This window comes from Anticarsia gemmatalis, chromosome 27 (assembly GCF_050436995.1).
Source record: "Anticarsia gemmatalis isolate Benzon Research Colony breed Stoneville strain chromosome 27, ilAntGemm2 primary, whole genome shotgun sequence".
NCBI classification, from domain to species: Eukaryota; Metazoa; Arthropoda; class Insecta; order Lepidoptera; family Erebidae; genus Anticarsia; species Anticarsia gemmatalis.
In genome coordinates, this window is record NC_134771.1 from 2,949,042 (window position 1) to 2,966,112 (window position 17,071).

Sequence of the window (17,071 nt, forward strand, 5' to 3'; positions counted from 1 at the left end):
ATGAAATGTCATTATCTCATTAATGATTAGTAAGGATGCACAGAATTATTTTGTTAATATCGATATCGATAAGAAGTTCTAGGGCAGATTGTTCCATCGAATATTGAGCATAGGTAATAGTCTTTTTAAAGCCCTGTGCATCCATCTTAACACCTTTGATTTACTAGTTCTAGTAATGTATTGATCATAATATAGTATGTTTTTCTACGTGTAGGTATTCTTTATTGATTTCTATTTATTTTCCGATTAACGTAGCTTAAACAGTGTTATTATAAATAACTTATTACATACAATTCCAAATTCCTAATGTGAGACACTTATGATACATTCATATTTATATTTTTATAATCTTGAACATTATTACTACTTCACAGCAAAAATGAAGTATTTTATTTATTCATCTAACAATAGAATTTTATTACATTTTATACAGTACAAAACTTATATAACTAAATATTTACATTAAATTATTAAAATTAAAACTATATATACACATGGACGAAAAAAAAACAAATATATATAAAAAAAAATAAGAATATAAAAGAAAGGAAGCGCGCTACGCGTCGTAGTACTCCTCCACATCGCTGTCTATCGGGAACGTTCCCAGAATGCTGGCAGCATTGCCACGTTGTATGGCAATGCTTAACCTTTGTCCCAAGAAAATGCCAGCATTCTGGTCACGGGAACTGTCGACGAGGCGTTTGGCGATGTCTTTGTAAAGTAAGTGGGCGCTCGGGCCCCATAGTCCCAGCGTCTCGACCCCAAACGGCTTAAACACATACTCACCAACAAGACTTCTGTATTTGCGCCGCTTGAGGTCTTCGGCAGCCGCAGCAGCAGCTCCAGAAGCACCGGCCGTCCTTGGAAGATGAGACGGCGCAAGGGTGTCGACGCAAGTTGCATCCCACACCAAAGGCCGTCCCATCCTCCAAGGCATCAACGACATACCGTCCGGCCTCTTCCCGTCATCGCGCGCCAGCCCATTGGGTTCTAAGATGGCTGGCATTCCAGCGGCGGCAAGAGACCGGCGAATGATGTCGTTGAGGTGTGCGTGTCGGGGTATACGGCCAGAGCTCCTACTGCAGGAAAGACCATGGTGCCCAAGGCGGTCGACAGCTTCTCCACAGAGACAGCGATGCGGAGAAACGCAAGGAGCACCCAAACGGAGGCAAGTGGCGATGCGAAAGGTAGCATCATCCATCATCGTGCCCACGTTAAAAGATGGAAGTGCTTCAACCCAAAGGCCCGACTCCCACTCTCCCACAGCCAACAGGCGAGCACGCTCCGCAGGAGAGGATGACGTCTCTAAAAGATTTTGTCTTAATAAACTGCAGAGCGGCGCGTCCCATTGTCTCTGGGAGGACAGGTTTCGGGGCAACTCGGCATTTGGAACGATCATTCTCCATGAGTTCATGGCGTCGGTCTTGCACGACACTTCAGAGTCAACCAGTGTGGGGGTTAAAATTTTCCTGGTTAACTCTTCCGTGTTGTGAACCGAGGACAGGAACGCAGGTAAGCTGACATCGGAAATTTTGCGGACGCCGAGGCCACCCAAACGGATGGGTAAGGAGGCCTGAAGCCACACTCGGTCGTCCAAAGCCACATTTAGAATTTTGCTCAGTATATTCTTGATGATACTGTCAATTTTGAGCAGAGGTGCTAGATTTTTCCAGAAAGGGGATGATCTTAGTGCATGAGTAAATTTTGGGACAAAAAGACAATATCGGATAATAGTGAATGCCGAATGTAGGTTAATTTTAAGTAAGCGGTCCGAAATTTCGTTAAAATTTTGTGTTTTTTCTTCAATGAATGGCACGAAACCCTCTTCTAGGATGGGGGCCCCAAGGAGGCGAAGAGAACTGTTTTGCACAATTTTGATGTTCGTGGCCAAAGAGTTAAATTTAGAAATAACTTATATATATATTATTATTATTACTTATTATTATTTATTATATCTTCATATTTATTACATATCGAGCATCTGTACATGTACATCACTATTAAAAATTTGACATTATCATAAAAGTTGCCATATGAAAATAAGTAAATTTTAAAGACTGCGTTCGGATACATTGTTGTAGGTTGAGCATGCATACACATTACACATGGCTGATAAAATTATTTTTAATCTGTCACAAAAAAATTCTCTCTTGTCAAAGTGAAGCGAGTCCCCGTTGATTCCTTTTAGACCGATTATTCCTAATATAAAGGTAATAAATCCAAGAAATCCATAAAAATCTTTGTGTTTAAGTGTAAATTTGAAAGATATAGGTGTTCAGCGGCGGGATTGTGGTATATTTACGTTGTTATTTTAATATTTCCAATCGGTGAATTAGCTAAACTCGCGCCCATATTATTTTCGCACAAGTGTTGAAATAATTTAATTTTTCGGTGATAATAAGTGAAATAAAAGCTGAATAAGTATACAGTGCTGCATATTTGGTGAATACGCATTCAGAAATATATATCAGTGCTGATTATTTCGTGTTATTCAGTTCATGGTTACACTCATGTTCGCGAGTCTTATTTTTCGCTATAAATGTGTGGAAATACGATGAAAATCAGGTTTTCACGGGCTATCATTAGTGTATTTTACAATTTGTAGTTTAAATAGGTCTCGTATATTGATTTATTGAGACTGCATTTGTCTCTACAGGTAGGTATAAAATCTAGAGATGCAGTTGCGCATTGGGTACCTAGCCGGCTAGGTACTTTAGTGCTAAGCGTTCTAGGGTGCCTAGATTGTGTCGCGTCACAGGATAAGTGCAATATAACAATCAAAATCAATTGCGCTCGAAGTTTATATTGGTGTAGTAATATATTGAAACTGGCTGGTAATATGATACCTTTTGCCTATCGTAGATTCTATTGTGTAGATGAGATTTATGTGTCAAATATTGTAAAGAAAATTATGATACTCTATGACTATAGCTCAAATTGTTGAATATAGTCTTAGAAAACTTGATTGTTCAATTTTTGGATGTAAACTTACTTATTCCTACTACCATTGAGATTTTAATGAGTAGACAAAGAAATATGAAATATCACGTCGAAAGAGGCTTTGTTAAACATAGGAGAGGTACCCTAGAGTAAATAAATAAATAAAAATAATAATCTAGATCAGCATTGTGATAATAGTTCAAAGTTCATTATAAATATATTATTTTATCTGTGTAGACAAAGCTGTTGATAGCCTTCTAATTTATCCTTCATTCTTTCAAATCATGCCTGTATCCCAAAGTTGTAGGCAAAGAACAGAGAACACTACTTTGTTTGATCCTTACAAACTTAAAATCTGCTGTTATCACAATATAACTAACAAACATACAACTGGGTATATTAGGATCATGAAATCTGTATCATCTTCTAAGCTACAAGCTGACTTCATATATTCTATCTATCACCTGTTAATAAGATACTGTACAAAAGAGTGTTTACAAAGAACATTTTTTTGTTCTGAGCTCATGGTCTTATTAAACTAACATCTTTACTGTTCTGCATGGTAGCAAAATCAGAAAGCAAAGATAGTGTTCTATAGCTATTTTTATAGATATAGAACATGTCATTGGCAATACATAAAAATAGCTAAAATGCACGACATAAATTTTATGCATGACATTTGTCCAATTTTTTATATGGTTTCCTCTTTTATCTTTACTTATCCATATACTTTTGTCAACAGGAATTTCCCTCTCAGACCCAAGATAACCACAGTTGGGACTCAAGATGCCAGAACTGACCGAGCTGGACAAGGCTACCGCCTCCATGACCGAGAAACGCAAGGAAGAGACCGCCTCCTCCGACAGTGACTCCGATGACACTATCCCAGAATTGGAAGATGCTGGTAAGGGTACTAACTTGAGTTAACTACCAAAACATAAATGCCTGGAGTTCCTCTTATAATAATTCTGTTTTGGTTGAAAATAGTAGTCTATTTTGAAATATTATTCTCTGTAACTGAGCCAGATTTCTACAGAACAGTTTAGCCATTTTGAAATGACAAAAGAACAAAGAAATTTGCAACGCCTAATTGTTTTCACGCATTCATGCTTTTAGGATGAACAGAATCTCAACACTAATTTCAGTTTTAATACAGTGTTTAATTGAATAAGTGTTATAGTACTTAGAGGTTAGTACTTAGTATTTTTGTGTTCTTGTTCCAAAGTCTAACTTCTTTTCTCTCGCTAGGCGCACCAGGCACAGGCGGTATTGCCAACCCCATTGCGGGCATCGACATCGTGTCTAAGGCCAAACAGTCGCGTGGTGAGAAGAAGGCGCGCAAGATTATGAGCAAATTGGGACTCAAACCCGTAAGTATACATTATTACAGCTTCCATACACTAGAAGTATGCTTCATTAGTTCTGGTTTCAGTCAGCGAACAATATTTCTGATAGTGTTTCTAATATTCCAATTTATTGCTGGTTTTCTTTGTGTCATTGTAAGTACCTAGAATGACCGTCAATGACACTTGTGGTCATTGCTGTAAAACAATGACCACAATAATTGATAGTGTTGGTCAGTAGGTATTATATAAAATTCTGTGGGAAATTTATAGTATATTTATATTGGGAGAATAACAAATGACCAGCATGCATTGTAGCACATTATTATGAATCCACCAATGCACAGGTGTAACTTTGATTCCTTTATTAAACAATTATTTGTGTGGCCACAGCACACTGTATATTGTGTCATATTTTTAATATACCCTGATTGAAAACTGTAGACCTTATGAGTAACACTATCAATTATTATTATAGTAAGTTTAAAAATACAGGCATAATTAAATATGCTTAGATACCCTCAATCTCACCTCAATCATCATATTTCAGGTGCAAGGTGTTAACAGAGTGACCATCCGCAAATCAAAGAACATCCTGTTCGTGATCAACTCACCGGATGTATACAAGAACCCACACTCGGACACATACATCGTGTTTGGAGAGGCCAAGATTGAGGATCTGTCGCAGCAAGCCACCATGGCTGCTGCTGAGAGGTTCAAGGCTCCGGAGAGTGCTGCCGCTGGCAATGATGCTACTGCTGCTGGCACGGTAAGAACATAATAATAATGCCATTATTTCTTTTGGCCGTATATCAGCCATTTTGTTGAGGTTTTCTGTAGGTTGAAAACTTATCAATGGTCTTGAAAATATCAATACTAAACATCTTGATAATTTTGAACTGGGCCTTTTTGTTTAGCTTGATTATTGCGATGTCATTCATTCAAGTATGAGTCATGGCTGGTTTGCCTTGAATTTTTTGCGAAATTTTGCAGTATGACTTAAAAATGTTATCCTCTGAGTATTTGATAAGATCTCATAACACTTTGATATCAGATTCTATTATTTGCCTAGTCAAGTCAGTCATCTATGAATCAAGGGAGTATTTTTAAAGGCAAATCATTGTTCCAATGAGTTGACATTTATAAAATAATTGAGACATTGATTGACTCTCTCAATCAAAAACGTGCAGATTTGTAAAATTAACATCACTTTCGTTCTTAGCTCAAAAGTATACAATACAAATCTACAGGCTCTGCTTTAAATTACCATTATTACAATTCTCTTTTCTTTTACTCCATAGACGGTAGCACCCATAGCTGAGGAGGAGGACGAGGAAGGCGTAGACGAGACGGGAGTGGACGAGAAGGACGTGGAGATCGTGATGTCGCAGGCCAACGTGTCGCGAGCGAAGGCCGTGCGCGCGCTGCGGAACAACCAGTCTGACATCGTCAACGCTATTATGGTATGTACATATTTTGATGATAGATATTAGTAATTTATAGGAATATTATTTGATGATGCTTTTTTACTATGTCTTCCTTACAAATGTGGATTTTTTAGAACAAGTTGTTGAGTTTTGTAGTTAGAATAAAGCAGAGGTTTTTTTTATGGCAGTAACATATACTGCAATGGTTTAATCTGTGATAAATTGGGTTCGATTCCCCTTCCGTTTTTTGAAACTGCAATAATGGCCAGTTCTCAACTTATGAATAAGTATAAGATATAAATTAACTGCTAGATCGTAAGTGGGTCAGAATGACCTGATAGTTTTCCAGAAGTGGTGAAGTTAATATATGTATAGCCTTAAAAATTCATATTTTTTAAAAATATCAGTAATAACCTATATTTTTTTCTCAATTTGCAGGAGCTGACGATGTAAAAGCGCGCATAGTCAAAGTTAACTGTTCCTAGCTTTAAGTCTCCGTTACAATAATCAGCGGGCGGGAGGAGCACGGCTATACGTGGCTCTCGCTCGCTCACACAAACAGAAGGAAAGAGCGGTTGCAACATGAATGATAAGGATACGGGAATGTATATAGGCTTATTTACTTCAATACAATAAAATTATGGTAATACTAGAATTGAGTTTTTATTTCTCCTGATTTTGTAGGTAACTCTACTAATCTATACTAATATTGAGTTTCATTCAATCAAGTTTGTTAGTTTGTTTGAACGCGCTAATCTCAGGAGCTACTGGTCCGATTCGAAAAATTCTTTCAGTGTTAGATAGCCCATTATTGAGGAAGGATATATATCATCACACGACGACCAGTGGGAGCAGAGTACCAGTAAAAAATGTGACAAACATGGGGAAAAATTTCACTTATTCAATCTTAGCTTCTACATACAGAGACAGAGGCTAGAAAACGCCACAATCCTTACAAACTTCTACAAGGAATAATTAATTATTCTGTAAAACAAACTTCTTACTACCTTTCCTACAAAAGTTAAATAAAAACGATTCAAATAAAACTCCAATAATTAAATTAGCTTATTATTTTATTAGTGCAATAAGGCATCCATCACATGTTCGGTACAAACCGCACGTTATACTGAAATGCATCAACTTAAATACAATATTATAATAACCACCTTAGTACAGTGATATAGGTATCGCCAAACAACTTGAACACGAATAGGTGTTGAAAAAGCAAACTGAACGTAGACACAGTGCAGAGGACTCTCGGTTGACTGTTCTAACAATCGAGCGACCGAAGCGCGAAACTCCGCCGTCGCGTTTTCCCTTTCCAAGCGGACCTAGAAATCGTTCATTATATTGTAGCGATATTCAAGTTGTTTGGCAACAACTAAATAATAACATTACTATCTTTGCGACAGGATGTCTAGCGAGACGTTAACTAGCGAACAAAAGATTATTATGAAATATATACATATGAGTTATTTTCATAATAGACGTTTTAAAAATTTGATCATGTTATTGAGTGATACAAAATGTTTAATGGTGATAAAATTTTCTGTTACCAGTCAGGCCGGCCTCATGTTTTAGGGCCAATAAGACTTGTGAATAAGCATCAGATAACCACTAATTACTAGATAAAATGGGGTGTAATCTTCGCCCAGTAGTGAGACCTGCTTTTGGGACACTATTTAGTTCTCAAAGGCCCATAGTTTTTGTGATGATAATAATTTTATATCACTCAATAATAAAAACAAAAAACTGGCCGGTGTATTAGGCGAATATAAAACAATAATAATATAATAAACTCGACTAAAACAATCATTGTGAAGTTTTTAAAATCGGCAAAAGTTAAAAATATAGTACATTTCAAAAAGCACTACCTGTAATACAATAAAATTTTGGTATATTTGTGTTCCTTATTGCGCTAATAAAGAAATTCAGCTAATTTATAAGGCAACATTTTCTGAAATGCACTTTATTTTTACACTTTTGATGTACAAATACGAATTGTATTAATTTAACGACATTTTCATTTGAAAATTCAGCACCTATTTTCAGTGGAGTAGCTAAGTATTCTGGGGCCCCATTGCAGTTAATAAACTAGGGCCCTCACCTTAACACACAATAAAAAATATTTTTTTGTTCAAAAGGGTCTGGGGTCCTCTGAATTCTGGGGACCAGCGCACCGCTTTACTGTAGCCGTTGCCTATATTCGAAGACACGCGCGGTACCCACCAGGATGTTCCGTGGACAGACACGCACGTATACATAGATACGTAGCTTGAATCCTCACAAGACAGTATAAAGCCGAGTGTTTGTGTAAAGTAAAGACTATAATAATACTTTTATTCGATAGAGTCGGCCGGCGAGCGCACGTCGTCGATCTTGAGGATCATCTTGACGAGCTGCGTGGCGAGAGCGATCTGCTGCTTCTTCGAGTGGAGAGACTCTATCACGTTCATTGTCTTCATGTCGTTTGAACCTGTACACAGAAATTTAAGATCAAGTTAAACTACTCTTAAAAACCCAGTGCTGAAAGAACACTCAACTAGGAAAAATATAAATAATAATTATTGAAATGGAAATATGACCTACAATCAGTATCAATCATGCAGTGGGTGGTAGTAGCTACTTGATCATCTTAACAACAAATCTAAGATTTTAACTCGTCACTAGAAAACATTTTATTTTGTTGTTATAATCCCAGCAACTGTATTGTGTGGAGGTCCGATAGGCAGTAGTTTTATATAAAATACTGGTATTCAGCTGCATCCGGTGAAACTGAAAGCCGACTTTATAAAAGCCAGAAGAAAGTCTAGACTGGTCGATTGTACTAGTAATATATTCTAGTTCCTATGTAATAACACCATGTTGTACTCACCATTACCCATGCAGTCAATGCCAAGATTCGCGTTGTTTTCAGCCACCTGCCGTGCCTTTACCTCCGACAGAGTGTCGATTGGTGACAGACCACTAAAAGAAAACACAAATTATAAGTACATAAGTAACACATTGTATTTTCGGTGAAGCTCGTGGCTAAGTAACAACGAATTCCTCTGTATTTCGGAAAGGACGTGAAATTGTAGGAACTGGCTGTCATTTCAAAGACCTTCGACAGTCGTTAACAGTAGTCAGAAGCTTGAAAGTCTGACAACCAGTCTTACCGAAGGGTATCGTGTTAAAAGCCAGGTAACTGAGTTGTGGAGGTTCAAAAACCGTGGCTTTAGGTTAAATACTGATTTCAATAGTTGGAAGAAGGCTAGGCTGATGATAGATTGTATATAATCACACAACGGCCTATGGTTATGTAGTGTATAAGTGGGATAGACATACCTGTTCTCAGCGAGGGTGAGTGGGATGGCCTCGAGCGCATCAGCGAAGGCCCTGTAGGCGTACTGGTCGAGGGAAGACAGCTTGTCGGCGCCGCGGGCCACGGCCAGCGAGCACGAGATCTCTGCCGCGCCGCCGCCGTATACTACACGAGCGTCCTACAGGAAGGGCAGCGAGTTAGTATCACGTGTCAGGGTATAAACCATGTGCACATAACAAATTAACCATAGAACTCAGAGAATAATGTTTTTGTACTACTTCAAGACGTTTTATATACTAAATTCCTTAGTAGAACCTTTGCAAGACCCCAACACGAAATACTAGTTTGAACACGTTCACAATTTAAAGATTATTTATGCAATGATGTATGATCAAATGCTAAACTAGTCTAAATGTTGCGAGTAGTGACGAAGGCAACACTTTTAAATCACTATTGAAATGGTTTTTTTTTATTTATTCGTTTATTTCAGGCAACTGAGGCCCATAGAAATAATGACCCAGATAATACTATGAGCACTCGACTGAACATGATATTATGTCTTTAGCCAGTCGTTTTTGTAACTATATTTTAGGTCATGTAATACGTACAGTGACGAGACTGCGCACGATGCAGAGCGCGTCATGCACGGAGCGCTTGGCCTCGTCCACGATCATGCGGTTGCCGCCGCGCATGAGCAGGGTCACGGCGCGGCTGTTGGAGCACTCCTCGATCACCAGCATCTCCTCCTTGGATGTGCCGAACGCTGAGGGCAAAGTAATTGGTTACAAACCATATGTTTAATTCAAAAAGCACATATGTGATACTGAATGGGTTTTAAATAAGTTAAAATGGTTGACTATACAACTTTATAGAGTTGTTCATCATAAAACGATAAACCTGCAATGGCTTTATAATAGACTAGCTGACCCGCGCAACTTCGCTTGCGGCACATAAGAGAGAATGGGTCAAAATTTTCCCCTTTTGTAACATTTTTTATTGCTACTCTGCTCCTATTGGTCGTAGCGTGATGATATATAGCCTATAACCTTCCTCGATAAATGGGCTATCTAACACTAACAGAATTATTCAAATCGGACCCGTAGTTCCTGAGATTAGCGCGTTCAAACAAACAAACTCTTCAGCTTTATAATAGAAGACTAGCTGACCTACGCAACTTCGCTTGCGTCACATAATAGAATCATAATTTTCCCCGTTTTTTTAATATTTTCACTGGTACTCTGCTCCTATTGGTCGTAGCGTGATGATATATAGCCTATAGCCTTCCTCGATAAATGGGCTATCTAACACAGAAAGATTTTTTACAATCGGACCAGTAGTTCCCGAGATTAGCGCGTTCAAACATACAAACAAACAAACAAACTCTTCAGCTTTATAATAGACTAGCTGACCCGCGCAACTTCGCTTGCGTCACATAAGAGAGAATGGGTCAGAATTTTCCACGTTTTTGTAACACTTTTTACTGTTACTCTGCTCCTATTGGTCGTAGCGTGATGATATAAAATATGCTTTTTTTTCACGAAAAATATTCTCAAAATTATTTATATCTCATAATATAACGAAGATCAGATCGGGCTATGGGCCTGTATGAACTTTATATGTGATTATTATTAATTAATTAATAAGTTGATATTTTTTAAGGTAAGGTCTAATAGGACTGACATGTTCTTATAGAACAAAATTTAAGTCCTTTATAAATAAAGAGATAAAAAAAAATAAAATAAATAAATAACGAAGATGCGCTAAGGCATATCCGCCATTAAAACAGTTGCCATGACAACGGAATTTTGTTAATTTAATATCATTAAAATATTGATTATTCGCGACTTCGTTCGCCACCTGAATTTTCCCGGGAAATGCGTCATTTTCTCGGGGTAAAAAGTAGCCTATGTCCTTTCCCGGGTATCAAAATATCTCCATACCAAATTTCATGCAAATTGGTTCAGTACTTTAGGCGTGATTGAGTAGCAGACAGACAGACAGACAGACAGACAGACAGAGTTACTTTCGCATTTATAATATTAGTATGGATTTTGAGTTCATACAAATGGTCTGACATACAAATGCAAACTGCTTCTGGCACATAATTTTTTATTAGTTGAAACTGAAGTTTTCAATAAAACCCTACATTCAATTAAAAAACAGTAAAATGTGCTCGCGAAGATACTACGCAAACAGAAAACGAGAGACAGGTAGGAAGGATGGCAAAAAGGAGAAAAATAAAGTATTCGAAATAAAATGTATCAACTTACTAAGCTCCCTGACGAGTCCACAAGAGCCAAGTTTATCAGGGGTGAGTTCTTCAAAGCGCGGCACGATACGTCCGCCGGTGGCGATGGCGATCAGCTCCATCTCGGGGCCGCCCACCCACCTCACAGCCGGGAGACCTTCGGCCAGGAGGAGATGGTTGGCTTCGTCGTCGAAACCCCACTGACAGATGGCGAGGGTCGCTCCTGCTTCCTAGAGATTAAAGAGAATATTAAATGGTTATAAAAATAGAGTCAATTTCACATCAGGATTGACGATGGATCGCATGTTGCGTGAAAACAAAAATCTTTGCGAATCAGAGATTTATGTTGCGTTGCATACGAATATCTTAAGTTAACAAACATTGAAGTTGAAGAGAGGGGGCTAATTGCGTCGGAATTATAATCTGTATTTTTATAATGAAAAAAACAACATAACAATATATTTTTTAATTTTATCGGTGACTATTAGGCAAACAAAGAAATAACAATAAATTATCATCCCCATTATAATATAGCCACCAAAATTATTGCATTTCTAATCCATACTAATATTATAAATGCGAAAGTAACTCTGTCTGTCTGTCTGTCTCCTACTCAATCACGCCTAAACTACTGAACCAATTTGCTTGAAATTTGGTATGAAGATATTTTGATACCCGAGAAAAGACATAGGCTATATATCATCACGCTACGACCAAAAGGAGCAGAGTACCAGTAATTAATGTTACAAAAAAAGGGGAAAAATTTCACCCATTCTCACTTATTGGACGCAAGCAAAGTTGCGCGGGTCAGCTAGTATTCAAATAGAGTCCATAAAGTTTTAACAAGTTAAGTAAGGAAGCACAAGTTATTTACCTTGACTCTTCGCACCATGTCCAAGAACTTCTCGTGCTCGTACTGTCTGAGTTCCCTGTACTCGTCCACGGAGCCCACCTGCAGCTTATGCTTGGTCTTGGGCTTGGGCGGCTCGAACGGGCAGGTCAGGATGGCGAGCTTTACGTCCTATAGGAGAAGAAATTATCTTGAGTTGCTGTTGACTTTGAAAATCCTGATAACATTATAAATGCGAAAGTTTGTAAAGAAGGATGTGTCTGTGTACGTTTCTTACTATTTCAGGAAAAACTAGTGGAGATTTTTTTATAAAATTTGGTTTACTGATAGCGTATAACCTGAATTAACATGTAATATAATTTTAAGAAAAATATTTTTTGCAAAAGAAGTTCAGTTTATTTTTTTGTTAAAATGTACAAGATGTTATAAGCAGCTTTTTCCCTTAATGTATGGCATTCATGATTCTTTACTTTGTATTTATTTTGTGGTATTACGTCTGTTTGTATCATTAACAATCTATAATCTTTAGATTGAAATTATAGGGGTTATAATTTCTATGACAGTTCCCTGATTCGAATCCCACCTAAAACAAGACTGCTATTTTTATAATCTTTTTGAAAGTAATCTTACCTTCAAAGTCTTAGGCATCTGAGGATGGCTCATGGTCTTATCAATGACTACTCCCTTCACTAACATGGAGTCCTCCATGCGCCCTCCCACTTTACCCTCCACCTTGATCAGCTCGAAGTTCACGTCGCGCTTCTCCAAGTCAGCTACTGATAAGACGGCCTGTTGAAATAAATGTTTTGTGAATTTTCACTCATGATATTTTAAGCACTAAGAAAACCTTATGTGGCTTACCAACAACGAAAAAACAGTTTTTAAGCACTAATAATTAATCTACAATTGCAGTGTCTTTGGCAAATAGACACAAGGTGCAAACAAATCCGAAAACATTCAATTATTTGCTGATGCCATATGAAAAACAAAATATGCAACTTTGTGCCTTTGTCTTTTACTTATAAAACTTAGCTTTTTAGTTATTGATCTACCAGTACCCTTCTACAAACAACGTATAAACGTAAGTTACAAAATGTCTACTCACATCCACAGCAATCTCAGCCATCAACCGGTGGCACTTAACAACCACCTTACTTCCAAGAGTGGTCATTGCCACCTTGATCAGATGTTCCCTAGTATCCTTGTTCACTGGGAATGCCTCACTGATGCTGTCCAAGTGAGCTAAAGCGGTCGCTGCTGCCATTTCGAAGCCGTCGGCGATGCGAATGGGGTGAATGCCTTTGTCGAGGAGGATTGAGGCTTGTTCGAGGAGAGCACCTGTGGAAAGATTTATAGTTATAAGTAGAAGTAAATAACGGCTATTGAGAACTTCTATCGACATGCAGCTAAGAGATATGAGAGGCACGACGATGCAGAGACCACAACTAAGTGAAAAGCCATTTACTTTGAGCATGGTCATAGGTTAATACAATGGCAAAATCATGGTGGATGGATAATATCCGTCTTTTGTTCTTATCTCCTCTCATGTAGTGGAAAAAGTCCTCTTTTGTATGATCATTAGCAACTTCCGTGGCTTCATTTTAATCCATAACTAAAAATCCAGTACTACTACATGTATGGCATTATTGATTATAGTCAAGATAGATTGTGTATGCCACATGCAAAGGCTCTCTACTAAGTTGTTAGACTATGCTTGTTGGCTATGCTTTGGGACCGGTGTTTGTAGGGGGGATTATTGAAGAGAACAGGGCTTGAGTAATGAATTACATCAGAATAATTAACTAATACTATTATTGACTGGATTTCCTGGGCTTCTTGACATGCAAGTTAATAGTAGGTCTGCTACTGTACCCCAAAAAATAATTAATAACTTACCAGCCAAAACCACAACACCAGTAGTACCATCTCCGATCTCATCATCCTGGCTCTGAGCAAGCTGTACCAGCAGCTTTCCAATCTGGTGCTCCACATCCATGAGCTTGAGGATAGTGGCTCCATCATTAGTGACTGTCACTTCACCGTCAGGAGACACCATGAGCTTGTCCAGACCACGAGGACCGAGGGATGTGCGGAGGATGCCGGCGATTTGACGGGCTGCTTGGATGTGAGACTGTGGAAGTTATATTTTATAAGTCTAAAAATCAGTTTTGTGGCTTCTTCACTGAAAAGTTTGAAATGTAGCAAAAAAGGGGGTGAAAGTTGACTTAGGCATAGATGTGGTTTCATGATTAAATAGAAGTTGATTAAAAGATTATGTTTGCCTCGCTTTTGTCATATTAATCTCTTTTTCATTTGAGTAGCTGGACTTGGCCTTTGAAATTGTGAGTGTTTGTAGTTTTTCTTTACCATAGAGATGGATTAAAAGTAAACCCTTTTTATTCTCAAAATCATTTTAGTAGGAAGAAACAGAGTAATAGAATCTCAATCAACCATGTTTTATGTGTTTTCATACAGGCTCATATTTTTTTTCACTGTAGCTCAGTAAATTCTTGGTAGTTTTTAAGCTTATGTTTTGTCCATTGTGTTTCTAAATAATTTAGAATGAATACATAAGCATAGACTATATTGTTACACTACTGATTTACTATCATTAAAAGACAATGTTAAAACTAAAATTAAAACATAAACACTGTTTCCAAATGTTAAAATTGGCATCAAACATTGAGTTTTAAGATGCTCAAGTAATCATTCTTTTGTGTAAAATCTAATTTACGAACTTAGTATGTAAGTACATGTTAAATTTTTTTACACAAAAAAATATATTTAACATTTTGATAATATTTCTCATGTAACAAGTAATTTATCACTGTAAAATAACTGCTGTACAACCATAATGTAAAACAGTTTTGTCTACGAAAAGTAAAATCAAAAAGTTTACACAGGTTGTCTACTCCCAAATCATGTGATTCATAACATCTGATATTTTGAATGCGTGTTATTTCGAAATTACACATTTAATGCAAGGTTTATTGGCACTGAAACCTTAAAAGCGTCGTAAATAACAGATTAAACAGTAATTTCATTCATGAAAAATAGTTTTAATAGTAAAAAACTCGATATTTCGAACTCCTATGTTGACATGTCTAGGTTATAAATTATTTGCTATCTTATCAGGACTGTATCAATTAGGATCGTTCAAATAGCCCTTAATCAGCCGGTGATGGTAAAATCTTGGTGTAATTAGCAAAAATAGATGAAAAAATTACCTTCAAAGCATCGTTACCGGTAAGTCTCTTCTGCCTGTCCTGATCTCTCAGGATTATAAATGGACGTCCATACTCGTCAAAGGCCACCGCTCCGGGGAACAGAGCCATTTTTCACGATAATATCACTGCACAAACTCAAGATGAAAACAGATTTAGTTTCCTAACTTTTCATGAAAATGGAAACAAAAACCAAATGACAGATTGACAGTTCTACAAATCGAATTTGACAATCATAATTGAACACCACAGACAATAACACATAAAGTTCAGTTTTACGCAGAAACAGTACCTAACACAAACTTTGCGTAAAAATACTTTACACGAAACTTTTTATAATGATAAAGTGGGTACCGATGCTGCTTTGAAGCATTATTTAGTTGCAGCAGTCTACACACCAAGCACGCTAACCCGCCGACATGGCCTCACAGGCTTTATTTGAAAACATCTCGGTGGCTCATAAATTCTTGTAAGTACGATAGCAACGCCACGATAAAATTAGAGAGTTGAGATTTTTTTGCATCTATTCAGTAACTGTTTAAGAGAATTTACAGGTATAATTCAATCATGATGTTTCAAGCATATACCCTAAACGCGCAGATCTCGGTACTTCGAAAAATCATTGGTGCAAATCATTTGGGTTAGAGCTTTTTACTTCTTACGTGGGAGGAGTGTACTAGAGGCTCGACCACTATCAGTACTCTTGCACTTACAATTATTATTCTTCTTCTTCATAGTAAAATAAAACAACGTGCTAACCAAAAATAAATAGCTTTATTAAAGATACCATTCAGCACGCTTTACTCCACGATGCTGGCTTGGCGTGATCATAAATCATAATCAATGTAAAGAAAATTCCAGCCACGCAGCTGACCAACGTCGATACATACAGAATTCGGTCAGAAAACCCATTTTTCAGATAAATAGGGCGGCCATCCTCGACTTGGAAATCGGCTTGCAGCTTTTTAAAACGCTGGAGTTTTCGATTAAACGTAGAAGTTTCTAATGGAGGCGTGGTTTTAATGCCTCTTTGGATATTTCTTAATAATATACCTAAACGCATTTTTTACCTTGATTTACTTTATATTGATCCACTTCTTTCAAATTTGTTGTATCGAATGAGTCAAATATTTTTCTGCTTGACAATATAGATAACATATACTAATAGCCAGTATTTACGGTAAACCTATTTGATAATTAAAATATTACAATTTACTCAAAGGCCCTTCAGGCTGTAAATAAGATACTAATATTGAAATTAACGTCTGATAGCCGAAGTACTAGAAAGCTCCTGGTGCCTAGAGCACAGCTTGTAATAAAAAAATATCTAGGAAATACTAAGATTACACATTATTGCTTGAAATTGGAGTTCCACAGGGATGTCTATTAGGACCAGCCTAAGGCGGCCTTCATGATAGCTTGAAAAAATGACTTCAAAGCAAGTAGAGTTACCTGTCTACCTACTTAAACTGAAATGTTGGATTAATTCATCATCGTTTATTTTTTATTTACAGTTTTGTTTCATTGGCCCTACAGCTACCTTCCGAACTGTCGGAAATTCGCTCTCTGTATCATTGACTATCATAAGTGTCAGCTTTTCACCTGAATGAATAAATGATTAGTTTTTTTACAATAATTTGTCGTCGGATGACACTTAAAACGTCGCTTTTACTGAAACTAGCCTCTTTTTTTACTACCCGCAACATTTAAATGGGTATACGTCTTTGCTGATTAA

The 17,071-nt window shown here is 37.3% G+C and overlaps 2 protein-coding genes across 3 annotated transcripts; one reads left to right on the forward strand and one right to left on the reverse strand.

Moving 5' to 3' along the window:
• Positions 1-2,070: 2,070 nt before the first annotated feature.
• On the forward strand, positions 2,071-6,365 carry Nacalpha (nascent polypeptide associated complex protein alpha subunit). Its single transcript, XM_076132421.1, has 6 exons — positions 2,071-2,210; positions 3,683-3,844; positions 4,189-4,310; positions 4,834-5,052; positions 5,585-5,746; positions 6,149-6,365. Exons 2-6 carry the CDS (start codon positions 3,727-3,729, stop codon positions 6,161-6,163), a joined length of 636 nt encoding a protein of 211 aa, XP_075988536.1. The 5' UTR covers positions 2,071-2,210; positions 3,683-3,726; the 3' UTR covers positions 6,164-6,365.
• Positions 6,366-6,765: 400 nt separating this feature from the next.
• Positions 6,766-15,558, reverse strand: CCT5 (chaperonin containing TCP1 subunit 5). 2 transcript variants are annotated; one of them, XM_076132420.1, is made up of 11 exons: positions 15,340-15,558; positions 14,009-14,243; positions 13,218-13,450; positions 12,743-12,901; positions 12,137-12,283; positions 11,285-11,492; positions 9,623-9,777; positions 9,038-9,192; positions 8,586-8,677; positions 8,048-8,186; positions 6,766-7,041 (listed from the first exon to the last, which is right to left on the reverse strand). In XM_076132420.1, exons 1-10 carry the CDS (start codon positions 15,445-15,447, stop codon positions 8,050-8,052), a joined length of 1,629 nt encoding a protein of 542 aa, XP_075988535.1. In that variant the 5' UTR covers positions 15,448-15,558; the 3' UTR covers positions 6,766-7,041; positions 8,048-8,049. The 2 variants fall into 2 exon arrangements, with proteins under 2 accessions (XP_075988535.1, XP_075988534.1); XM_076132419.1 differs by having other exon boundaries at positions 6,766-8,186.
• Between the last annotated feature and the right edge of the window lie 1,513 nt (positions 15,559-17,071).